We start from the raw sequence: 21,746 nt of genomic DNA on the forward strand, positions 1-21,746 counted from the left end.
TTTGACTCAATGTAGCAAAAATAGTTCAGCCAAACAGCGCCGGGGCTTACCTATTTTATCAGTTCGAGTTGGGTCGATGACAAGTATTACAATTTTTCGGACCGCCAAAGCAGGAATCTTAAGCTCACAATGCTATGCGTGCCACATTGAGATAAATTTGACTCTCACGGACCAGGAGCCCGACAATAACAAAAATGGCAATTGATACAAAGAGCTAAAGGAATAAAATCACTAAAATAATAAACAAGCTTAAAATAAACATATATAAACGAAGCCCTAGATCACATCATTCTTTGTGGAGAAAGAAGAGCGGCGCGTGCTCCAGTCTGCCTTAATGCCTGACGGACGCTTTTTTAGGATGGCTTGAAAAAAGTTTTTAAAATGATACAACAGTTGACAAACACAGCAGTCAACCTCAAAACCAAAGATGCTGAATCGGAGGGGAAAGAGAGGGCAGGTTTATCCGGCACCTTGCTCTTGAAGGCAGCTGAAAACTCCCGAAAATTCATGCAGACAAGGGGGCCAATGCCCCTTGTCATTTCCACAAACGAAAACGGGTACCGTCTGGGTATGAAGACATTTAGGTGGGTTTAGCTAGAAAACGAGTCGGTGGGAAAGTCGACTCATGAAACTGTAACTTGCTTTTGTACCAAGTTGGTAGCTCCATGCCTAAGCGACAACGTCACGGGGTATCATGCTGTCACGCAACCCGATGACCAATCGCCTGCCAACACTCACTTGCTAGAGGCATACCCGTGATTTTCTGTCCGCTCATACTGCTCTGACAACGACGGCACCGACAGCGCCATATTTTCTGGAGAACGTAGCCTTCATCACTATCGCGTTAGAGGTGATTTTGAGAGGACTAGTAAATGCCACATACTATGCGTGAGATCATTTCTTGGCGAAAAACTTATTCACCAATTCAACTTCTCATTTCTCTTCTCGCATTAGCTGTCTTTGAACTTGGCTGTCGAAGCCATCTTGAGCGTGGGGGGGGGGGGGGGGGGGGTGCAAAAATATAAATATAAAAACTGAGTCCAAGAGTAACTATACTCTACGGCGTAAACTGTCCGCGTACTTGCTTCTACGGCCCAGTGCATGCACTCATTTTTGTGAAGTTAAGTGCCTTTTTTAGAAGTTCCGGTCCGTTTGGCAAAGAGAGCGCCGCTCGATCCCTCTAAACAGGCGTGCTCACGTTTATACTGTATAATCATTTGAGGAAAGACTATTCGAGAAAGCGAGAATTTAGCAGTCGGTATTATGGCCCAGGAACGTCCGCAGACCCCTGTTCGAGAACGCCGAGTGTGGAACGTACAAAGCAATGCTACAGGAACGTCCAGCCCTCAGCAGAAAAAAAGTGATAGATGGGCTGTCTCCACGATGACAAAACAAATTTCTGCAGTAGGTAACTGTGCAGTGATTCATGTCTAAATAGCAACAAAACGTGTGCAGCCGTGTAAAAAAATATATATATTATGGGGGGCACTTAAACTGCGCCTTTACCGGTCTGACGCGACAGCATTGGTAATGGACCATATGTTCGGTGCTCCCCTTGCTGATCCTCTTTCGCGTAAATGCACTTCGCTGCTTGCTTAATCGCTAATATTTTATTCAGTGGCTCTACTATCACAAACATACTCTATACCATACAGGCGTAGGCAACCAAAGTATGTGAAAGACTACCCCACGTAAATCCAAAGTACCGGCCTGACCAACCCATACCAAAATGCCTGAGTCAACTAATGGTAGCATGTCTGACTCAGGTTCCAAGGGTTCTGGGTTCGAGTCCATATATATCATTCGCCTACCTCAAAGGAGTTCACATCATCGGCTACGTCATGTGATCTCGTGACGCCACACAAACCGGGGACTAACTAGCCAGTGCCCGGCCATGTGACCCACCAAAATACCACCTGCCAGTGGCGTACTCTCCATTTGTTGTCCACAACGCCGAAATCGCCAGAATATTATGCGGATTCATTAGGAGAGTATCTAAATGAACGGAAGCCAGTCAAGATCTGCAACAGAAGCCCGCAAACGGGAGCCATTAATTGTAAGCTGCGAGCCACGAGTGCGTAACGCATATGAGTGCAGCGGAGTTTTCAATTATAGTTGTGCTTGTCACTCTTTTAAATGACATCCATATCAACGCTCGTTTACAACACAGTCCACGAAGCGTACTCTATGTTCGCAGAGATGCACCCGGATGATAACAAAGCTATTGTGCATTCAGCGTAGTCAGCTCGTCGAACAATGCTGATACCGTAGCGATCTCGCGGAATGAAGTGACGTTCGTCTTTCGCACTGACGTCGACTTCCGCGGTATTTTGGCGCTGTGTGCAACGCGAGCAAATACATCATGTACAGCGTGCAGTGTGAGATGGAAAATCATTGCATACTGCGGGACGAGGCTATAGTTACTATTCTAACTTTCCACTAAAAAGGTCGCGATCCTAGAAGGTTTATTATATATATATATATTTGCTTTGTACTGCTTGGTACGAGAAGTGTGACGCTGGGAGAAAGAAAACGCGTTGACATTTTGTGCGTGATGTCGTGAGTGTCAGGGGTTCCTATGACGTCTGACGATCAACTGCCGGAAAGTGAACATCTCAGGTCGTTAAGCAGCGCACAGGAAATGACAAAAGTAGAAGGATGTGGCAAAAGAGTGCAGGCGTAACCGGAACTTTTTCACGAAGCAAATTGCAAAACAAAATGTACGCCAGGTGGAGCACAGCTGCTGTCGTATCTGACAATACAGCCTCATCGCAAACACTACATACATGATGCTTGAATAGATATACCAGCGTCAGCACAATATGGGCTGAGTTCCGTTCCAGCTCCAAGTTTCTAAAGTAATCATAGTCCACTTCTGAAGCACTACTTTTTGGACTCATGAAGGTGGACACATCGGTTTTCTGAATCATGAGGCGCTAATTTCATCAGCGCGTTTTCGAGCAGCAGATGTAACGCGTACTCTCTATATCAGCGCCAAGCGGGTTGTTTTCGCGTTTCAAATTTCCCGCGACGATAGTGCAGGACTTACGCTTGGGTTAACGTGGTAGACGAGTCGCGGCGACCAAGGCCACGATATGTGTCGGTTCATCATGTCCTTGAAGGCGGACTGCAGGGAAGATGTGACCGAGTTGTGTTTGGCGCTTCCCTGTGGCTTGTCCTGGGTATCCATTCCTCGCACCGCGGCAGACCAGCACAGCACAAACACACCGCGAAATCGCGCGCCGTAGCGAGGCAAACCAGGACCTCTCGGACAAGGACCGCGCACACAAACACCCGCAGCACACTGCAGAAATACTAGCACGCTATAGTTCCCACAGCGCCTCCTCGGTTCCACACAGCAGCACTGCACTCAGTGACGGCAGAGATAAAAAACTGAAAACGAAACTGGGAGCACGGCCAGAGCTACTGGACGTGGTCTCCGGCGATATCGGCGTCGATCAGTGGCTTGGTATCCGAATCGACCAAATTTCCAACCAGGGGAACCGCAACACTAACAGTGGCAGCGCCAAAGCAGGGGCATAAAGCTGGATCCCAAGCAGCCACGTTCAGTGCGAAGTACAGAGAGCAACAGCCGCAGCGGCTTAAGCGGTTGTGAAGTCGTCGGCGTAGGAGCAGCGGCGGCAGGCAGCAGGTGTCTCACATGCCTAGGAGACAATCGGGCGCAAGCATTTCGCATTTTCCCAGCGAGGCGTGATCGATGTGGCCAGGCTTGCTGCTGCTGCTGCAGCGGCGGCGTCGTTTTCGCTCCCAAGAAAGGGCTCGCTCTTCGCAGATCGCGCTGCGTGCAGTAGCAGCAGGCGTTGCTCCGACGCTTCGTCTGTAGCTGGCACGCGGACAGAGCAGGCAGGCAGACACAGCTAGAGCGCCGGGATCACAGACGCGCACTTGCGCGGAAGCGCAATCGCTACGCCTGCGTGCCCCACAAGTCAATGCAGCGACAGGCACAGCAGGTTCAGCCACGACGACGTGTCGGCGCCGCTCAGAGCGTATATACGTCGCAGCGGCCGTCGCTTCCTGCCGGCGGCAGGAGAGTCCAGTTGGTCGGCGCGTCGTCGCTGTCCACGGTCGCCGGTCAGAAGCGGGGAGCGGCACTGAGCGAGGGAGCGCGCGCGCACGCTTGGTCCCCTCTCTCGACTACACAACGCCGGTGCGTATCCGGCCTCGCACTGCGAATACGCGTCTAGACCGCGGCAGCAGCTCCAGCCAACAGAGCAGCGACGTAGGGGAAGAATAATAATAATGGAGACCGCAACTGTTGAGAGAAGGGAAGCGCTTGATCTCTTTGCGCGCTAGCGGCGCTGCGCGCTTATCAGGCCAAGTTTTGCGGCAATGGGTGTCTTTATCGGCGTTCCGCTGACGTCACAGACGCTAAAGCGGCCAAGTCGAACGGGTCGGTCTTGAAGGTTGCAAGTACACTGCCCCAGAATCCTCACTTCAGTTAGCCGTTGGTGATATGAAGGTTTGTGGGATGGGAAGCCCTTAACCCGTGCATGCGCTGGGCTTTTCTGCGGGATCTCTCGGGTGACCTCGGCTTGAAGTTACGAAGCTTGGAGCAGGAGACTTGATCAGAAGATTTCTGGCGCGAACGGCAGACACAGGAAAGGACGTAACGCTGTTCTACTATGTCTCTATCACTCTCTAGTTCACGGAGCGGACCAGGCTCTCCTTCAATCCAGCGGCTGCAGAGCATAGAGTACGGCAGATTGTTATTCTCAGACTGGTCAGTGTTCGTGACTTCTTGTCTCTTGTGTTTCAGATCGAATTGCAGATTGAAGAGAGATACATGCAGGAATTTGTTCGGAGTCCTTGCTTCCTGTGGTCAAGTACCAATCCGTAGAGGAATGCGCCGATTTTAGATCTCAAGAGAAAATTGAACGGGCGCTGTATCTTTTATCAAGCCTCACTATAATCTGATATCTGTTTACAACGAGCTTTGTACGTTGCAAGGGATTCTCGAAGGCTACGGATATCACCAAACGCAATTCCACAGTCTGAAGCGATTGTTCGACGGCTAGCGCCAGGTGCCGTAATTTACAGCGCGTTTTCGCGCCGTGTTGCTAATAATGCACCAGAGAGAGAGAAAGAGAGGTCACCGCGTGACATGTCTGTTAAAAACAAGCGATGGGGTCACACCTAATGCCAGGTACGGCCCTCCGTCGCTTTATCAATATCGATCCTCTCTAAAGCAACTAGAAGAGCGTTGCATTGTTATGTACTGACTAAAGGGTGCTGTAGAGCGCTTAAGAAGATGGGCTTTTCCGGCAAGCTTTAGCAACATTGTTTGATATTCTGGCTTTGCTGAGAGTACCTGGCCTTCGTGTGCTTGCCCCTTTGCCATCACAAGAGGGCAGACAAAAAGAAAATAAAATGAAAGAGGAAAAGACGACACGACCAACGATAGTGCTCCTTGCTGGTTGCTCCGCTGACAAACGCCACACTAATAATGAATGCGAGAGGAAGAACACGTTTCTGTCACAGACAGACCCTGTTGTTACTACACGGCGCGCATTCTAAACGTCACAGCTCGGCTACTTTCATCGCACGCACGTTCCACTTTCAAACGCAGTCGACGTTCCCGATTGCTCGTCACCCGATCGTGGTCTCTTGAGGGAGTGCAGATGGTAGCGTGTGGAAGTGTTCACCGAAGCCGGACACGAAGAGCGGATTCTTCTTCTACGTCTCCTCCTATGCCTCCCCAACTCGCAATCCGCGTTCGGAAGCGGGCGAGCAGCGACACATGCGGAACGACGGCTGTGCGAGTCGCCGACTGAACAGCATCGTCGAAACACCTGCAGTTTCGGCCTTTTTGCGCGCGAGCTTCGCATTTGCTTTGCTTCCTTTTCTGTTTTCTTTTTTCAGACCAGCGTGAGCTCAGCGAGGCGAAGGAATAGAAACATATTTTTGGCCCACAGGAGAGTACCGGGTAAGCACAAAGAAGCCATGAATTCGGCCTGTTCTCGGACTCAACGAAGCGAGGTGCAGTTCCCCCAGAATAAGAAGAAAGAAATGATGGAGAGCAGCACTTACGCGCGCGTGCATGCGGCCTTGCATTTCCCTTCGCAGCGCAGCAACAACAGCAACTACGGGGTTTCGAGGCGCACGTTAGACTTATTTTTTAACTTTTGTTTGCTTGCGCCACATAGCCAGCTGTGCCCGACATTTTCTGACAGACACGAAGAGTGGGCCGAGCGGAGAAATGCCACGGTGTATATACTGTGTCGGGTTTCTCAGCACCAAGATGAAGACAACGCATAAATTTTGAACTTAAGCTGGGCACTAAGCTCGCGGCATTTCGAAGTGCGCAGGACTTATTACTTGCGTGGTAAGTGCCCTAAACCCTCAGGAGGATGCGCGGACGGAATCACGCTGCGCTTCTTGCTATTTTTGTGCGCCTAGCCGGTTGGTTATGAAAGCTGTAAGGTGGGGCAGTCTGCGCTGTGTAAGACTGAAGAAGGTTCTTGTGGTCGTTTGTTAACGGCAATGCACACCGCGAACTCTGTAACGGCACACTTTGCGACCTTTCACCTTTTCTTGTATCACCGCTCCATGCGAGATGAGCGGCGTTATTAAACGGTGCACTGGGAGACTATAAATGTGCTCAGAAACTATATCGGCAAGTGTATGCTAGCAAGCTTCACACGCTTGCCGCTGATTGCACACTTGCATTGCGAACACGCTGCAAAATTATTAGAGATGCTATACGGCTGGCATCGTTGTATGGCTTGGAAGCAATCTAAACTAGGCACGCCGTCGAGGCTAAATCGTTACTGCAGTCACAATGATTATAGGTGTGAAAAAGTTGGATTTTAACATACGAAGTGGCCCCCCATCTCATGACATGCTGCGGGCAGAGCTTTCTTGATTTAATCGGGCAGTTTACTTGAAGTCTTTGCATATCGTGTGAGAAACAGGCTATTTTGGATTTGTGCGCACAAAATGTTTTCATCGCCATCACAAAATTTTACCTTATTGCATACCTTACAGCGTGGCTATTAGAACATTCTTTTTAATGACATAACAAGCATTGTACTGCTTGCGTTGCTTATAAAGAAAACAAATAACTGATTGTCAAACTCTGAGATGGTCGCCAAAGATAAAATCAGGAAATATGAGAGCATCGATCCAGAAAACAGGAGATTTTAAATATCAGAACATATGTCTAAAGTATTGTTATGTCTAAAACCAGCATACAAAGTTACAGAACAACTGATGCAAAAAATTACGACCAGTAAAAAAAAAAAGAAAAAGAAAATCTCATTTGATGGGAGAAAATTATCGGGTTACACGCAGTGCAGTTCAAAGATGAAAATTTAGTTTAATTGGCAGTGCCTGCAATTTACCTTGTAAAATTCAAAACTGCCATCAAATAGCTGAAACGATTCCTTTTTTCTTTGCTGTAAGCACGTTTTATGCTAACTATACGTGTCAGATGAAAAGATAAATGTGGACATAAAATCCCCCATCTGTTTTCAGATCTCCGATCCAATGATTGAACCGTTGCCCATAGAAACTAATATTTACTTATTGTAACAATCCTTTCACTCAAGCATGACTAAGAAGAATAATAAGTCTGGTCACGTGAACGCACAGCTGCTTTAACGTGGCCAGTACACTGCAGCTACGCAGTAGATGAAATGGTTCAGACCAGCACAATTAGTTACGTAGCAGGCTCAACAAATAATCTCTTGTGCAAGTACAACGCACTGTCATTCCATAAGCCAAGTTGCTTGAAGCGTGAGCAATAAAGGATTCGCTGAAGTATGCTGCTGTGCTATCTCATCAAAGTTAGCCTGAGAGGAGCATTTGAAGAGAAAAACGTAGTCCAATGTTCGATGAAGAATCGTATAGCGAGAAAACGGCAGGATTTCGAAATAGACATTCGCCAAAGGAAAACAGTAGGTTAAAATTGAATGGTATTTCGGGACTTGTATCGGCCCATTGTTCGCAAATTATGACAAAAAGGGGTTCGGCTGTATTTATACGCAGGGTTGCCGTCGCAGTCAGCACACGTATAGAAGCGGCCGAATGGTTTTTCATTTATAACGCATAAAAGAGATCGGTATTGGTTCAGAAATAACACTCATTCCAGCCTTTTCCATGGACCAGTGTCTATTTAAAAATCATAAGAATATTTGAATGCAATAATAACAGTAACATCAGTAATCGTTAACTGCTGACGTCGAGTGAGTGGAAAAAATCAGGAGCAAGTAAGATGACACTGATTAGAACAGACCGTATTCATCATAAGAATATTTGAGTGCAATAATAACAGTAATATCAGTAATCATCAACTGCTGACGTCGAGTAACTGGAAAAAATCAGGAGCAATGAAGATGACACTGATTATAACAGACCATATTCCCAACATATTCAAATGCTCCTGGTCCTCAAGCTTTGATGAGAAAGTATTCTGACAATTTATCACTGGATTTCGCTTCGGACAAGTCAGTGTGGTTAACACTGGTGATGAATAATCAACCATTCCATCAACCAAACGGCATTCCTTCATCTTAGTGCCAAGAAAGAGGCAGAGTCTGACGATGGGGGTAATTATATTAATTAAGAAAAGGCGAAAAGTAATTCATTCCTTTTCTACGCAGTTCATAAAATTCGAGAAATATGCACGCACCGAACAGCAGGTTAAGTTTGGGCAAATTTTGTCCCTCTTTCTCTAACGCACGCACGCACGCACGCGCACACACACACACACACACACACACACACACACACACACACACACACACACACACACACACACACACACACACACACACACACACACACACACACACACACACACACACACACGCACGCACGCACGCACGCACGCACACACACACACACACACACACACACACACACACACACACACACACACACACACACACACACACACACACACACACACACACACACACACACACACACACACACACACACACACACACACACACACACACACACACACACACACACAAACATTGCTCCAAGCCAGCAATTACACGCCTCGATTCAAAACCGACATTAAAAAAGTAATTAGAGGACGACCGGAAAGTTCCACCGAGTATCCGGCCGCACGGGAGGCCCTGATATGAGGGCATCGTGTCAGGCTTTTGATCGAAGGCTGCCTTGCCGCACCGATGGCCGCGTATCTCCGCTGCCTATGTCAATGCCGGTCCGTCGCTCTCGAGGGCGAAACCCGCAGCTGCTGCTTCGTGCAGGCGAGTAGAGGGGTGTGGGGAGAGGGCAGACCCGCGTTCGCCGCAGCGCAGTTGCCCTGCTGCTGGCCCTGACTCGCTGCTGGAGGGGGAAGGGCGCCATCGGAATGGATATCGCCATTGAACGAACACCTGCCCCGGCTATGATTCACCTGCGGGCCAAGCAAGGGCCCCGGGTGCCGAACTCCGTGAATGCGGCTGCTTCGTGAGAAGCGGCGGTACTTTCGGCCTTGTGCACACATAAACACAGACTACGGCTGCTGTTTCCTGAACAGTGACGGGGCGCATGAATTTCGCTCCTTTTTGAGCAGGAAATCACGCTTCAGGTGTAGTCGTACGGGAAAAACTCGCGACACTCCTGCTGCTCTGCCGGTCAGTTGCATTTCGTGACGCCGACGCTGGTCTGAATTTCAGCGTGTATAAATCCATGGGGCGAGTGATACATCGAAGTCTTGGGACATATCTGTCGTCTACGGCTCGGCGGCGAGCCACGTAGTGACGTTCTATTGTGCACTCTATTCAGGTCGTCAGTTCTAGAGGTGCCGCTGACGCCCACCTTCTGATAAGCGTACACCTAGCGCTGTGATCTAACCAGCTGTGCACCTATAGGCTTGAGTAGGGTGCGATAAGGAGCGGGGAGGTACGGCGTCCCTCCATTCTGGATATCGATCTCTTTGGTAATGCAGCGCACTGTATTTTCGAAAAAAAAAAAAAAAAACACTGCCCGGTCCTGTACACTCGGAGTCGCATCTTTGTTTGCGCTGTGAATCTGCCTGAATACACGCCCGTGTCTTTCATGAGAACGTCACTGCGTGGCCCGCCGCCGAGCCGTAGACGACAGATATGTCCCAAGACTTCGATGCATCACTCGCCCCACGGATTTATACACGCTGAAATTCAGACCAGCGTCGGCGTCACGCAGTGCAACTGACCGGCAGAGCCGCAGGAGTGTATAAATTTCTTAATCCCTGTAAGCAACCTCAACCCCCGCTGCAGCTTCGTCAAAGGAGGAGTTGCGCAAAGGCAGGCTGGCAGAAAGTCATCGACTTGGAACAGGACTGTCTCATTACTACGAACCTGCATGTCAGTGAGAATGTGTGCGTCTCTTTTTCCATGCTATCCTGAGTTAGAACTGCGCAATTAGCATGCCGTTTAGAGCGCTAGGAACGTAAAATCAGTACGCCAAGCGCCACTCGAACTCTTAGGCATGCACGGAAACGTTTACAATAGCGGCAAAAGTGGGAGAGAAGGACGTGTACGCACACAGACGCATTTTCGCGCTTCTCGGTCTGAGCAGCCGCTGCACCGGACTATAGCACTTTTGAAATACCGCGCTGCTTAAGTGGAACGCTTTTAAAACCTGAATACGGTCCTGTTTACGAGTGCCGTTCTCGGAAGAGGGCCGAAGCTGGCGCACGGAGCTCCACGCGTGAAATACCGCCTTTTCGCGAACCTTGAGCGATACTTGGGGAACCTTATCCCACCTGTGGCCAACTAGGTGGAGGTTTAAAGGTTTTCTCTGCGACGCGGCACACAGAGGAAATGCGGATTTGCTAAATTCGAAAGGATTCTCACAGCTTGAAGACGTGAACGGCTAGCGGCAAGAGACTGGAAGGATTTATTGGAGTGGAGGTTTAGTGGTTGATTATCTCTTTTTTTCTTTCGACGGACCTTCCCCAAACTGGCTCTCACATGTTGAGTCGTAAGCGCCGCGCAGCGATGGATGCTAAGCCAGTGGGTTAGCTTGCCGCTGATCGATGGGGCTAGTAAAACTTTCGCTTCGATACACTGTCGCAGCGTAGATCTTCCAATTTGTTGGGGAGGCAACGTGGCTTCACTTGAGGCTGGTCTCCTTGCAGAAGACATCCAGATAACACGAGCTGCCATCGCTTACTGCTTGCCAGGTTTGAATTTTAATTGTTGTGATGGGTATCAGAGGGTTGGAAGCTCCCACCGCGTAACAGGCTTAGTTACACAATTGTGGTACGGAGTATTGCTTGCGTGGAGATAAAACGCGTGTACAGAAGCACCTATAGCCATACGCTTAGTTTTGTTGCGCTAAAAGCCATCCTTTGTTCATTCCAAAATAATTTTGCACAATTTTGGCTAGATTAACAGTGCGCCAAATCTCCTCTTCACCTTTGTTTTTCATATACTGTGCGGTTTTTCGGAAAGCCTATGCAAACAGAATGTTCGAAGAACAGTCTGACACAGAGTGCAGGGAGTAAATTGCAAAGCTCCGGGGGCACTAAGCAGAGCCGGTGTTACCAAATGCATTGGCGTCCCTTAAGGCTCTCATCAGATTGCAGTGAAGAAAGTGCATTAACATGCGGGGAATGAATTGGCTATTCTACAATCTAAGCCCTTCGCTCTTTCCAATGATTGAGAATGGTTGATTTACGGAAAGCTGACTGTGGAATAAACTATTTTGGAGGGTAGCTTATAAGCATGTGTGAAAGCGCACGTTCCCGTCGGGCAAATCGAACAAATATACATTCTGTAGAGAATCGGCAAAAGAAAAAAAAGCAACAATGACATCAAAACAGAGAAAGGCAGCGAGAAGGACAGGGCATTTAAAAGCAACAGAGTATCCTGGCTGCACACAAAGTCTGACAGTAGGAATGCCTAGGCTAAGAGATGGTCATCGAAAAAAAAAATAGCTTTGGCGCCTCTGTATAACTGAAGCTTAAGGGGGGTGGGTCATGGAGTAAATTGCGTGCACACCTACTTTTTTAAATGCATGATATCTTAATTTCGGAAGGGCGTTTCATAAATTAGCACTCAGTGGTTTCGTCCCACTGACTGAGGCAAAATGCATCACTTGGATGTTTTTAAATAGTATTTAGCTTTACGACGCTCCCCGGTCTGGTTTTTCATAGTTAATGCGCATGATTCCTGGACTGCAGCTAAATATTTGTAAGAGTTTCTTAGTGGTATCTGAAAAGAATAAAAAGTAAGGTCATGATTTGCAAACTTGCATCAGGTTCTGCCCCACTCTGTCCTGTTCGCAAATTTAGGCCGCGTAAAAGAATAACTAGGAGCAGCTATTTGGTTTTACTCTTTACAAGAAGTAGTCATGACTCCTAATAGAAGCTGTCAAGATGGGAAAGTGATCATGAACAAGAAAAGCCTCATAAAAACACTGTTGCTCTCATCAAACGCTTTCATACAATGCCGCATCAAGCACTGCCAGAATATTGCACCGCTAGATCCCACGCTTCGGCTGCTCGTCTATGAAAAAGTGAAAACAGGAAACCACATGGAAGATGGACGTGACACGAAAGTTGGAGCTAAAAACAAAAGCTAGTTAACCAAAACACTGTACGGATGCGCTTACATAGCCTTATACTCAGTGTGGTGGATCCGGAAGCAAAACTGACTGAATTCACTTGAAGGAAGCTCCACTCGAAAGAAGAATTGCCTATTATCCTTTTTTTTCTTCCCGCAATCATTCCTTTTTTTTTTATAAGCTAAAGTTGCTTAATTGCATTAGGCCTCATCAATGTCGCAATTGTAAATCTACGATTATCACTCGCCACACCAATTCTGCCCAGGGGTTCTTAACTCCACCATCAATTTTCGTTAGCCCAAATGTCCAGCTTGCATACACGAGCTCTTGCGCCCACACACGCCACCGGTGGCTCAGATCCGTTATGTACATAGAAGCAAGCATAGAAATCTACAATACAGAGTCCGTCATGTCGGTGAGAAAAACGGTCGTCCTCGGAACAACGAGCCACTTCCAGCTCGCGTCGCTACTTCCACCCTCACGGGCCGGATGCAAGGTATCGCCTTTGTCCGGTGCGTAACATCCTCCGGAAGTCGTGGCCCCCTAATAAAGAGACTGCCGGCTTCCGGTCCGAAAGAAGGGCTTTCCGCCCACCCTCGCAAGCCCTAGTATGTATACGCTCTCCGCGTTTATGGACTGAAACGGTGCCTGGCAGAGCTGTCCCGCGTCCCATAAATGCCGGAGTTCTTTACAGTTCTTTCCTTGCTATTTGCTTTCCACCGAGATCTCATATAGGGTGCCCCTATTCCTACTTCACGGTCATTACCCATGGGGTTGTGTACTTGTACGTGCGTGCGTGAGTGCGGATAGTGTCTCTGTACACTCACGCATTTGCGAAAGCGTGTTTAGTACGTGTGACCTCAAAAGCCCGATGGCTGAGGCTATAAACAAACCAATCAATACTAAAGGAAGTTTCCATTGACACAGCATCTTTACTGCCCACGCTGGCTCTGCTGTGAGGCCAACACGTATTGGGGTGTTCATTTTACTAATGGCGTGTGTCCGCGTGTTCTTCAATTGTGTGTAAGAGATACAACGAGAGTCGTTATAACTTGGCTGCCGTATGAACATTCAAGCTATTCCTCTCCCGAATCCGTCCCCAGTTTCCCACTGGAGAGAAGAGAAAACGCAATGCCTGCCCATTTTCTGGCATATTACCAAGGCGCAGGTTAGGACAGGTGTGTACACAGCAAATTCGGGTAGTGCATTGTGGAGACATGTCGCAACAAATGTCGCCACGAGTGAGCATCGGCTGTCTTTCATGCAATTTTGGCGTTCTATTTTGGCCTTCTACCGAAACACACAGCGCCCCTGTCTTTCACTGAAGCCATTGCTAGCCTTATTCTCGACTAAGTCTCCTTGGACACGTAGAAATTATGTTTATTACGCTGGAAGCCAGAGCTTCGTAAGTATTCAAATCGCTCCAGGTTGTCCGACTGTACCAAAATATTCATCATACGGATGAGACGGGTATGGGAAAGATTTGAAGACTGACCATTAAATCCGCCTCGCCGCTTGTACCCGCCAGTCTTCGTTTTCTCGATCCAGTATTTTACGTAATGCGACATAATTACGTAAGACATAATGCGACATAATGAATACTGCGCTATATTGAGGTGTAATTTCAGAGCACACGACGCAACTTCCCTGATACAATTTTCTTTAAGCACCGATAAAGCAATATTAATAATAGAGATAGTGCTTGAACGAGGCTGGATGTAATCCACACTAGTGCCCCCAACTGCCAACATTTTTGCCGATAATCGTCCGCACTCACGTGTAGGAATCGCAAGCACTAATTCCACATATGTCTCAAGATTAAAACATCAAACACAGCCAACTAATAACGCGCGCTATACGCGTTTCATCTGCTAACATAACAGGGCCGGTATGCATTAAAGGCGCAAAATTAGAGCGCTCTCGCGTCCAGTCATTGTCGCCACTATCATGAGATTACGCTTAGTTTCATTGTGAGAAATGACCAGTCTCGTATAGCCCTCCGCTTACCCTGTTCTACTTCTTCAGCTGCGGCAACCCTATACCTGCAAACTTCTTAACTTATTAAAGTACCCAATATCAAGATTTATTAGATCCGGCTATTATGCTGAATGCAAGCAAATTTTTCTCGCAGGAAGGATATGCTAACATTCCCTTTTTCAATTCTATATGATGCCATCCGGTACCGCTTTGCTTGTTTTTCAGCCTTCTTTCCACGTATAAACGCAGGCAGACCGACGAAGATAGCGTGTGCATGGCAGAGATGATTTTTCGCAAATTATGGCAACTGCCTTTCCGCCATTTATCCCCGAGGCGGCTGTAAGTTATGATATATATGCATCACGAGGAGTTCAATCACGTGCACTTCGCATATCAATGCGCAATACCTCGTTATTGCTGCGCATATTGACGTCAAGGCTTATCACTTGAATACGAATACCTACGAAGTGATCGTTCAGTGTTAAAGTGAAACTGGTATTAATAGCATACGTTGGCACCAGTCGAAGAAAAAATATGCATGTGCGTGCTGCAGACTTTATATGCACGCAAAAAAAAAAGAAAAGAAAAGAAGAACGGCAAGAAATCGACAAGCAGTGCTCAATAACGGTTCGAGGCTACACCGTCAAATGACATGAGAAGTCAAACATTGGTGACCGGGCGACACTTAAATGCGTCTCAGTTTCTCGATAGATCGACCGTCTTAGTCTAGTAAAACATAATGTTCTCTCACATAGTAAGGAAAAAAACATTCAATTTCTTTGAGAGAGAGAGAGAGAGTAATTTATTGAGAACACAGGTGGAGAGGTCGGCCTGAGGTAAAGAGACCCTGGCCTGCTACTACACACTGGGGAAGGGGCGAGGAGGGCGTAAAAGAGAGCTAGGGTGTGAATGAAGGGTGATGATGCCATTGTACAGTGAGGTTTCACTTGTGGTCTGGGTTAATGAGGAGACCATGCACACACTTAACGACACTCGTGAAACGCAACACGCTGCACATGTCTTGGACACACACCACTTGTCACTGAACAAACACCGCCACAATTACAAAGAAAATGCTGAAACATGTGTCATCGCACTTTGAGCTTTTTCTGCTGAAGTGCCTGGTGTGTGTGCTTCCGCGTTTATGCCGGCATGTGTGTTCAGTGACAAGGGATACGTGTCCAATACATATGCGGCATGTTGCGTTCTACGAGTGCGGATGGTCTCCTCAAGTGCGCGAGATACCACATGTGTATGTGGTACTTTGAGGTTTTCTGGTGAAGTGCTTCGTGTGCGCGTTTCTCGTTTAGTTTGGTTTGGTTTGTGGGGTTTAACGTCCCAAAGCGACTTATGCTATGAGAGACGCCGTATTGGAGGACTCCCGAAATTTCGACCACTTTGTGTTCTTTAGCATGCACCGACATCGCACAGCACACGCGCGCCTTGCTTTTCGCCTACACCGAAAAGTGGCCGTCGAGGTTGGGATTCGATCCCGCGTCCTTGGGAACAGTAGTTGAACGCCGTAACCACTGCGCCACCCCGGCGGGGTATGTGCGTGATTCTGCCTTTGTTCTGGCATGTGAGAGTGCAGATTTAATTCTTTTTAATGTCCACTATATAAACACCATCCGAAATTAGACATTAAGAACTTTCATTCTATTTGGATGGGACTCATCCCGTCATCAGATATACGGACAGTACGACATACGCTCAACTGTAGGCTGATCAGCTGCGTCCTTCGGTGGGGTCACTCAAGGTACCGAACAAGCACCGAGATAACGCTCATGTGCTTTGTTATCGGAGACATCATTATCTACCACTTTCTGGTGGGCACGGGATGAGAGAAGCTCGATAGCCGATCGCCGTCACAGAAGGCGTTTGATGAGCACTTGATACGGCAGGTTAGCATGCTTGACCTACAATAACATTACTTAAATGCGAAAAAATATAAAGCAGAGCGGCACACCGCATGGGATATCGTTATAGTCAGATTGGAGGTAGTAATCTTTTATCTTTGCTGCTTATATCAGAGGTAAATTCAACTGCACATAAGTGCTACCCTACTATTCCCGCGAGAATTACAAGTAACGTACGTAATCGACTAATCAGGAGCAAGGCCATGACTTTTTCACTTCAGCTATGGTATACGTTTGCCATAATTTATACCATTTTGCTCAGATCACAGAATTTTCGCAGTGCGGTTATCATACAAGCCTAACTGCCTCGAAGCCCTCGGAAAGGTATGGCAGGAATAAATAAAGGCACTTGAAAAATGGAACTGTCCCCACTGAAGCAAAATTCAATTATCTTGCGGCTTCCAGGCATGAACATTTACGTGGGCTCGGGAGAAAGCCCATGTAAACATAAATGAACGTGGCTGAAGTAACATTGTCAGTGAGGTCGCAGTAAGGGACTTAGTCGATGTTACTTTGTCTGATTCTTTTTCACCTTCGAACAGGAAAATACACTTCATGACCGCCTGTCGGTTTCGATCCCGCTGAGGCGCTGATAAATCAGCTTCGCGATGACGTCACTACGTCATCACCGCATGTTGTCGCAATCATCCTCTTAGATCCTTGCGCAATGAAGCCAGAAACCCGGCTATCACGTCACCTTCTTAGTTTGCATTAAACCGTTCCAAAATCTAGTGCACTACAATGCATTAAGGTCATCAAGCACTGATTTACCCTATATTTGTACCTAGCGCGCGCATGACCCCGAAAACAAAGCTTCAAACCGAAGCCGAAGTAAATTGTTTAAAATTTTGTTAGTGATTAATGTTATCTAACTTCCTAGCCCTCTCATTAGGTATACTGCTAAAGACAATTTCCTCCTTCAACTAGCCGGTCATGTGCACAAATTTTCCGATTGTACCGCCGCTTGGTAACCTCGCAGCCGTAAAAATGTGTCAGGGATATTTCCTGTATAAACTAATTAGAAATTTCATGTAGCTTTTAAAGTTCAAACAGAATGGGAAAGACAATGCCCCCAATGAAACTAGATTTTCAGCGGCTGTCCAGGACGCGAAGAAATGCGAAAAGGGGCACAGCGGACAGGGCGTAAGTCCAACAGGCAGCTCTAGAAAACTGATGATGGTCGGTATGAGTGCCTTGGTTTGAATTCATCATTAGAAAAGTTGCAACTTCATCATACGCCCTTTGTTCTCATCGAAATATGGGCGATTTTCAAGCAGTATCGGCATTACGGAAAGATGTCCGCATATTGCAGACCTGACATGCTGAGGGGAGTGTCGTAGGGCACGGTTCAGGAAGGACATAAAAATACTTAAAGATTCGTGCTTAACGCAAGACGCCTTGATTTGTGTCGGCTGCTCTTCGTGATCGAACATCAAAAAGGAAGGCTGCTAAAAGCAATAAATAAAGTACCTGCTTTTAGCAAAGCAGAAACTGGTTTGTGACCGTGCGTGGCAAAAAAACAACAAGAACAATAGTTACAACTAAGCGGACGGAATGATACACATGGTTTGGAGATTGTTCTTTTCCCCGAGCGCACATTCGTCTCTACAGGTCAACGATAGCGGCTAAATGCTGTTATTCTTGTTGGGATGAATAATTGGCCTTCGTGCGTGTATTGACAAAACCGGCTGCCAATTACCGCCGTCGATATGCACGTAGCAGCTTAAGTGACCTTGACTCAACCGGTACTCGCCGCTTCCGATCGTTCTTCTGGGTATTAGCCACAGTACGACGTTAGACATGTCCCAATTGCTAAGTGTATTGTCGGGATGCCTTCTATCTTGCTAAGCAGATTGCAAGTTTCTATTGTTCTACTATCGCTAAGACCAACTTTCGCTTTAAGGGCGACTTTCGCTTGTACGACACGCTAGTGGAAAGAGCAGGTCGCATGAAATTTGTGAGCAGTGGACGAAAACAACCGCAACATTGCAAACCGCGCAATGTAGTTACACCTGACGATTTCAAGGAATATTACGCCGCCCCCCCCCCCCCCCCCCCTTTTTTTTTTTCAATGGCTCATGTTTCCTTTCGCTGTCACCGAAGTGCGCAGCGCCTTTAGTCCTTAAAGTTGTTTTATTCGCAGGATCGCTTGCTATAAAAAGAACATAATTTTTGCAACAGCTCATATAGCCTGCAGTCTATTGACACTACTCGAGAATCACAATGCCAGGTACTAACAGCAGTGCACTGGTTCTACGGCATCGAGTTTTCGCTTTTCTACAGAGAACAGTAATTGTACATGGAGAGCAATAGTGACATGGTTATATTTATTACAGCCCACTGACCCCTTCTTGGAATGCGCTTCGCGAAGGGATGATATGAACCGTGTTTTAGATTTCTCAGTTAAATCTAACAAAGCCTTTCAAAAAGACAGGGCTTCTCCGTTTTATTTCTTTTTTTTTTAAGCTTGGCTGAATATTAGCTCGAACAAATGATACCACGCTGATACCACGCTATCACGGAGATAGGTAGATTCTTCGATTTTGTGTTGGGTATATTTATGAAATTGTGGTTTTCTAAAAACATAGGAATACACTCAAACACAGTTCCACTTAACTGCTACCACAGCGACAAGCAGTGACTGCGAACTTATGCAAGCACACACTTTACGCTCAGGATGTTAACGTTTTTTGCACCTTGGAAGAGAATGTACTAAAACTTTGCACTGTACTTTTGTGTGGAATTCATTTTTCTGCCTTTTGCGCGACATCGCTTTACCGAAGTGATTATTCGCAATGTGCGGATAAGACATAAGTGTGTGTGTGTGTGGGGGGGGGGGGGGGGAGAGAGGGGGGTGGTATGGCATGCTAAATCTTAGATTTTGGTAGTTGAACATGTTCTTATGCAAAAATTGCCATATTTTGCTGCTTAATCACGGCAACAGCTACTGTGAGGTAGTTATGCACTATCGGTATGTTAACAATAGTTGGTCACGATGCGGCACTAAGGAAACAATTAGGACAAAAATAATTGACACCTAACAACAAGTCAGCTTCTGCAGAAGACCCCAAATCAGCCCACAGTGTAAAGTAACAAGTCTTAAAACATTGCTGATGCCCCTGCATCGTGTTCGGCCTGGAAAAAAAAGATTCCGAATTTCCCTCTAGTCCCCCCATTACGAGATCACACATTGAAATTCATGTTATGGTCATATTGTTACGTAATAATATTTATAAAGCGTTATCTCATTCAGAATTTAGTAATTTTTAATACTTCCAAGCCTGTAAATGAAAATGTCTGCTAGTGATCAGTACAAAATGTATAGGAAATATATGAAAATTCAGTTGGTGTCGACTACCGAACACGGCGTCTTTGTCTTATGTTCAGCTTACGCTCTGTGAATTGATGACTGTTGATATCATACTTGGCAGTGGTAATTTTCACATTACGCCTTTTCTGTGAAGAATGCAATGGTCAGAGTGAATTGTGAAGATCACCGTTATAAAGACTTCCGACCGTTTTATGTTCTCGGCTGTGAGCAAACACAACTCCTGTTGTAAGATGCCTTCTTGATGGCCATTCTTATGTCTGCTGCATAAGGCTCGAGTTTATGTAAAACAGAACAAAACAAAACAAAAAAAAAAGAATTACATCTGCTACACTGAGATAATAATAAGTTTAGATTGCTCCGTACGTGCCAGAAACATATTCGGTTTCCTTCGCAAAGAGAATAACAGGTCGGCTGACTGTGAAAGTTGTGTGCTCTTTACGCCGAACAAACTGGACAAAGTCTGAAGTTGAAGAAGTCGGTAGGTAAATTCTTGGCGTAGCGCTCAGTGAAACTCTCCTAGTCGACTATAGTACACGTCTACAGGATGCGTAAGAAGTTGCAGTTGTTTACTAAAAAACAGGTGTCGTCAGATGCGGCAGTTGTCTGAAAGATAAGCTGCACGTGTTCAGGGAATGTGGGCATTTCACGGCAACTAGGAGTGAAACGGTAGCAAAAATTTTGCAATAGAAAAACTGTGGTTGAAAAATTGCACACAAGGCTGTTATTCTCAGTACGTGATGAGCTGAACCTGAATAATTAACGCAAATCATCCTACAGATTCTCGTTCCGGTCTTTTGTAAAGCCGTTGTTTGCTGTATATAAGAAGAAGCACTGGTTAAGCTTTCTCGAAATACAAATGACTTTACCCAGAAACAAATACAAACAATGGACGCTCATATGTTTGAATAATGGCTGCTCGTTGTTAATGCGTAAGCATTGTATGGCTATGTAGGCGGGTTTCGCTTTTGCATGGCTTTTTCGCCGCTGTTTAAAAGATGAGCATCAAGGAACGGTGTGCAAATGACAAAATAGTCGACCTGGGATAATTAATTAAATAATGAGGCCCAATTAACTTAATAAGACTGCGAAATAGCCGGGAAGCGTAATGTCGACGTCTAAAGGGAGTCACGTGGCACTCAATTTCCAGTAACATAGGCCTAACTTTCAGTGTCGGGAAATTTGAAATGGTTGAACGTGAACGAGCCTCAGTGTTTTTATCTGACAAGGAAATGCAATTCCTCTCTGCCAATCTGTGAATGTCTCTCGACGATAATACTGTTTGATTGCTTCCTTGTATGTTCAGTCGTTTCATGTGTCCTCTTCATTGTTTAGATAGGGCTTAAATTGCCTTCTTTCATGCAATAAAAATTCAGTTGTAAGTTAGCGCCCGTCCCGTGTGTCTTGCTGTGTCCTTGTCTGTTTAGCGCTATGTTGCAAGAGAAGAGCAGGAAAGGGCATGATTTCCGTGTACATATTGGTGGGAATGATTTGAAAGTGCCTAAATAGAGGTAATCAATCAACTGTAGTCTGAAAAATTTTGAGAGCAGTGCAGAAATGTCAAAGGCTGAGCGTTGCTGCTGCACACGGTACAGCGCACGCCCCTTGTCGAACACAACCAGCGTTCTGTTCAACGCATCAAAATTCATCGGCACTTTATAATTGGCTGACAGGAAAGGAAAGGCGCAGTACATGACACTCGCACAATCCCGCTGACACACCTCTTGGACAACATAGCAAAGCTCAGGTTTACCCAGTGCAGATTCTGCAGTGAACTCGGAAAAATTTATTTTTGCTGCTGTGCAAAGTAAAGATGTGAAATCGCTGCGAGGCGTTATTTCTGCTGGTGAGAGAAGGAAATATTGTATATTATGTTCAATGCAGATTACTCTAGATCTAACCTGCACTTCAAACAAAGAGGCCGCAGGAAACTCATCAAAGTATTAAATTTCTAATTTGATATACAAGTTCTATTTGTTATAGAGAAGAGATAAAGG

General features: G+C 46.4%; 1 protein-coding gene and 1 long non-coding RNA gene across 6 annotated transcripts in view; one reads left to right on the forward strand and one right to left on the reverse strand.

Annotated features, from left to right (window-relative positions):
* The window catches only part of Epac (Exchange protein directly activated by cAMP), a 747,880-nt gene that overhangs the window by 293,060 nt on the left and 433,074 nt on the right, over positions 1-21,746 (reverse strand). The window contains exon 1 of one of the 5 annotated variants that reach the window (XM_084594548.1): positions 3,050-5,284. The exons of 1 other annotated variant lie outside the window; for it this stretch is intronic. In XM_084594548.1, the coding sequence (XP_084450674.1) occupies positions 3,050-3,190 (141 nt within the window). In that variant the 5' untranslated portion in view covers positions 3,191-5,284. Of the gene's footprint in view, positions 1-3,049; positions 5,285-21,746 lie in introns of those variants that run through there. 3 more of the 5 variants (XM_084594549.1, XM_084594550.1, XM_084594552.1) reach the window with 3 other exon arrangements.
* LOC146199074 (uncharacterized) overlaps positions 5,917-21,746 on the forward strand; it is a 69,934-nt gene continuing 54,104 nt past the window's right edge. Inside the window, exon 1 of the long non-coding RNA XR_014705040.1 lies at positions 5,917-5,944. This is a non-coding gene — a long non-coding RNA (uncharacterized LOC146199074). The remainder of the gene's footprint in view (positions 5,945-21,746) is intronic.

This window comes from Amblyomma maculatum, chromosome 2, assembly GCF_055883805.1.
Source record: "Amblyomma maculatum isolate TAMU_Amacu chromosome 2, ASM5588380v1, whole genome shotgun sequence".
Classification (NCBI taxonomy): Eukaryota; Metazoa; Arthropoda; class Arachnida; order Ixodida; family Ixodidae; genus Amblyomma; species Amblyomma maculatum.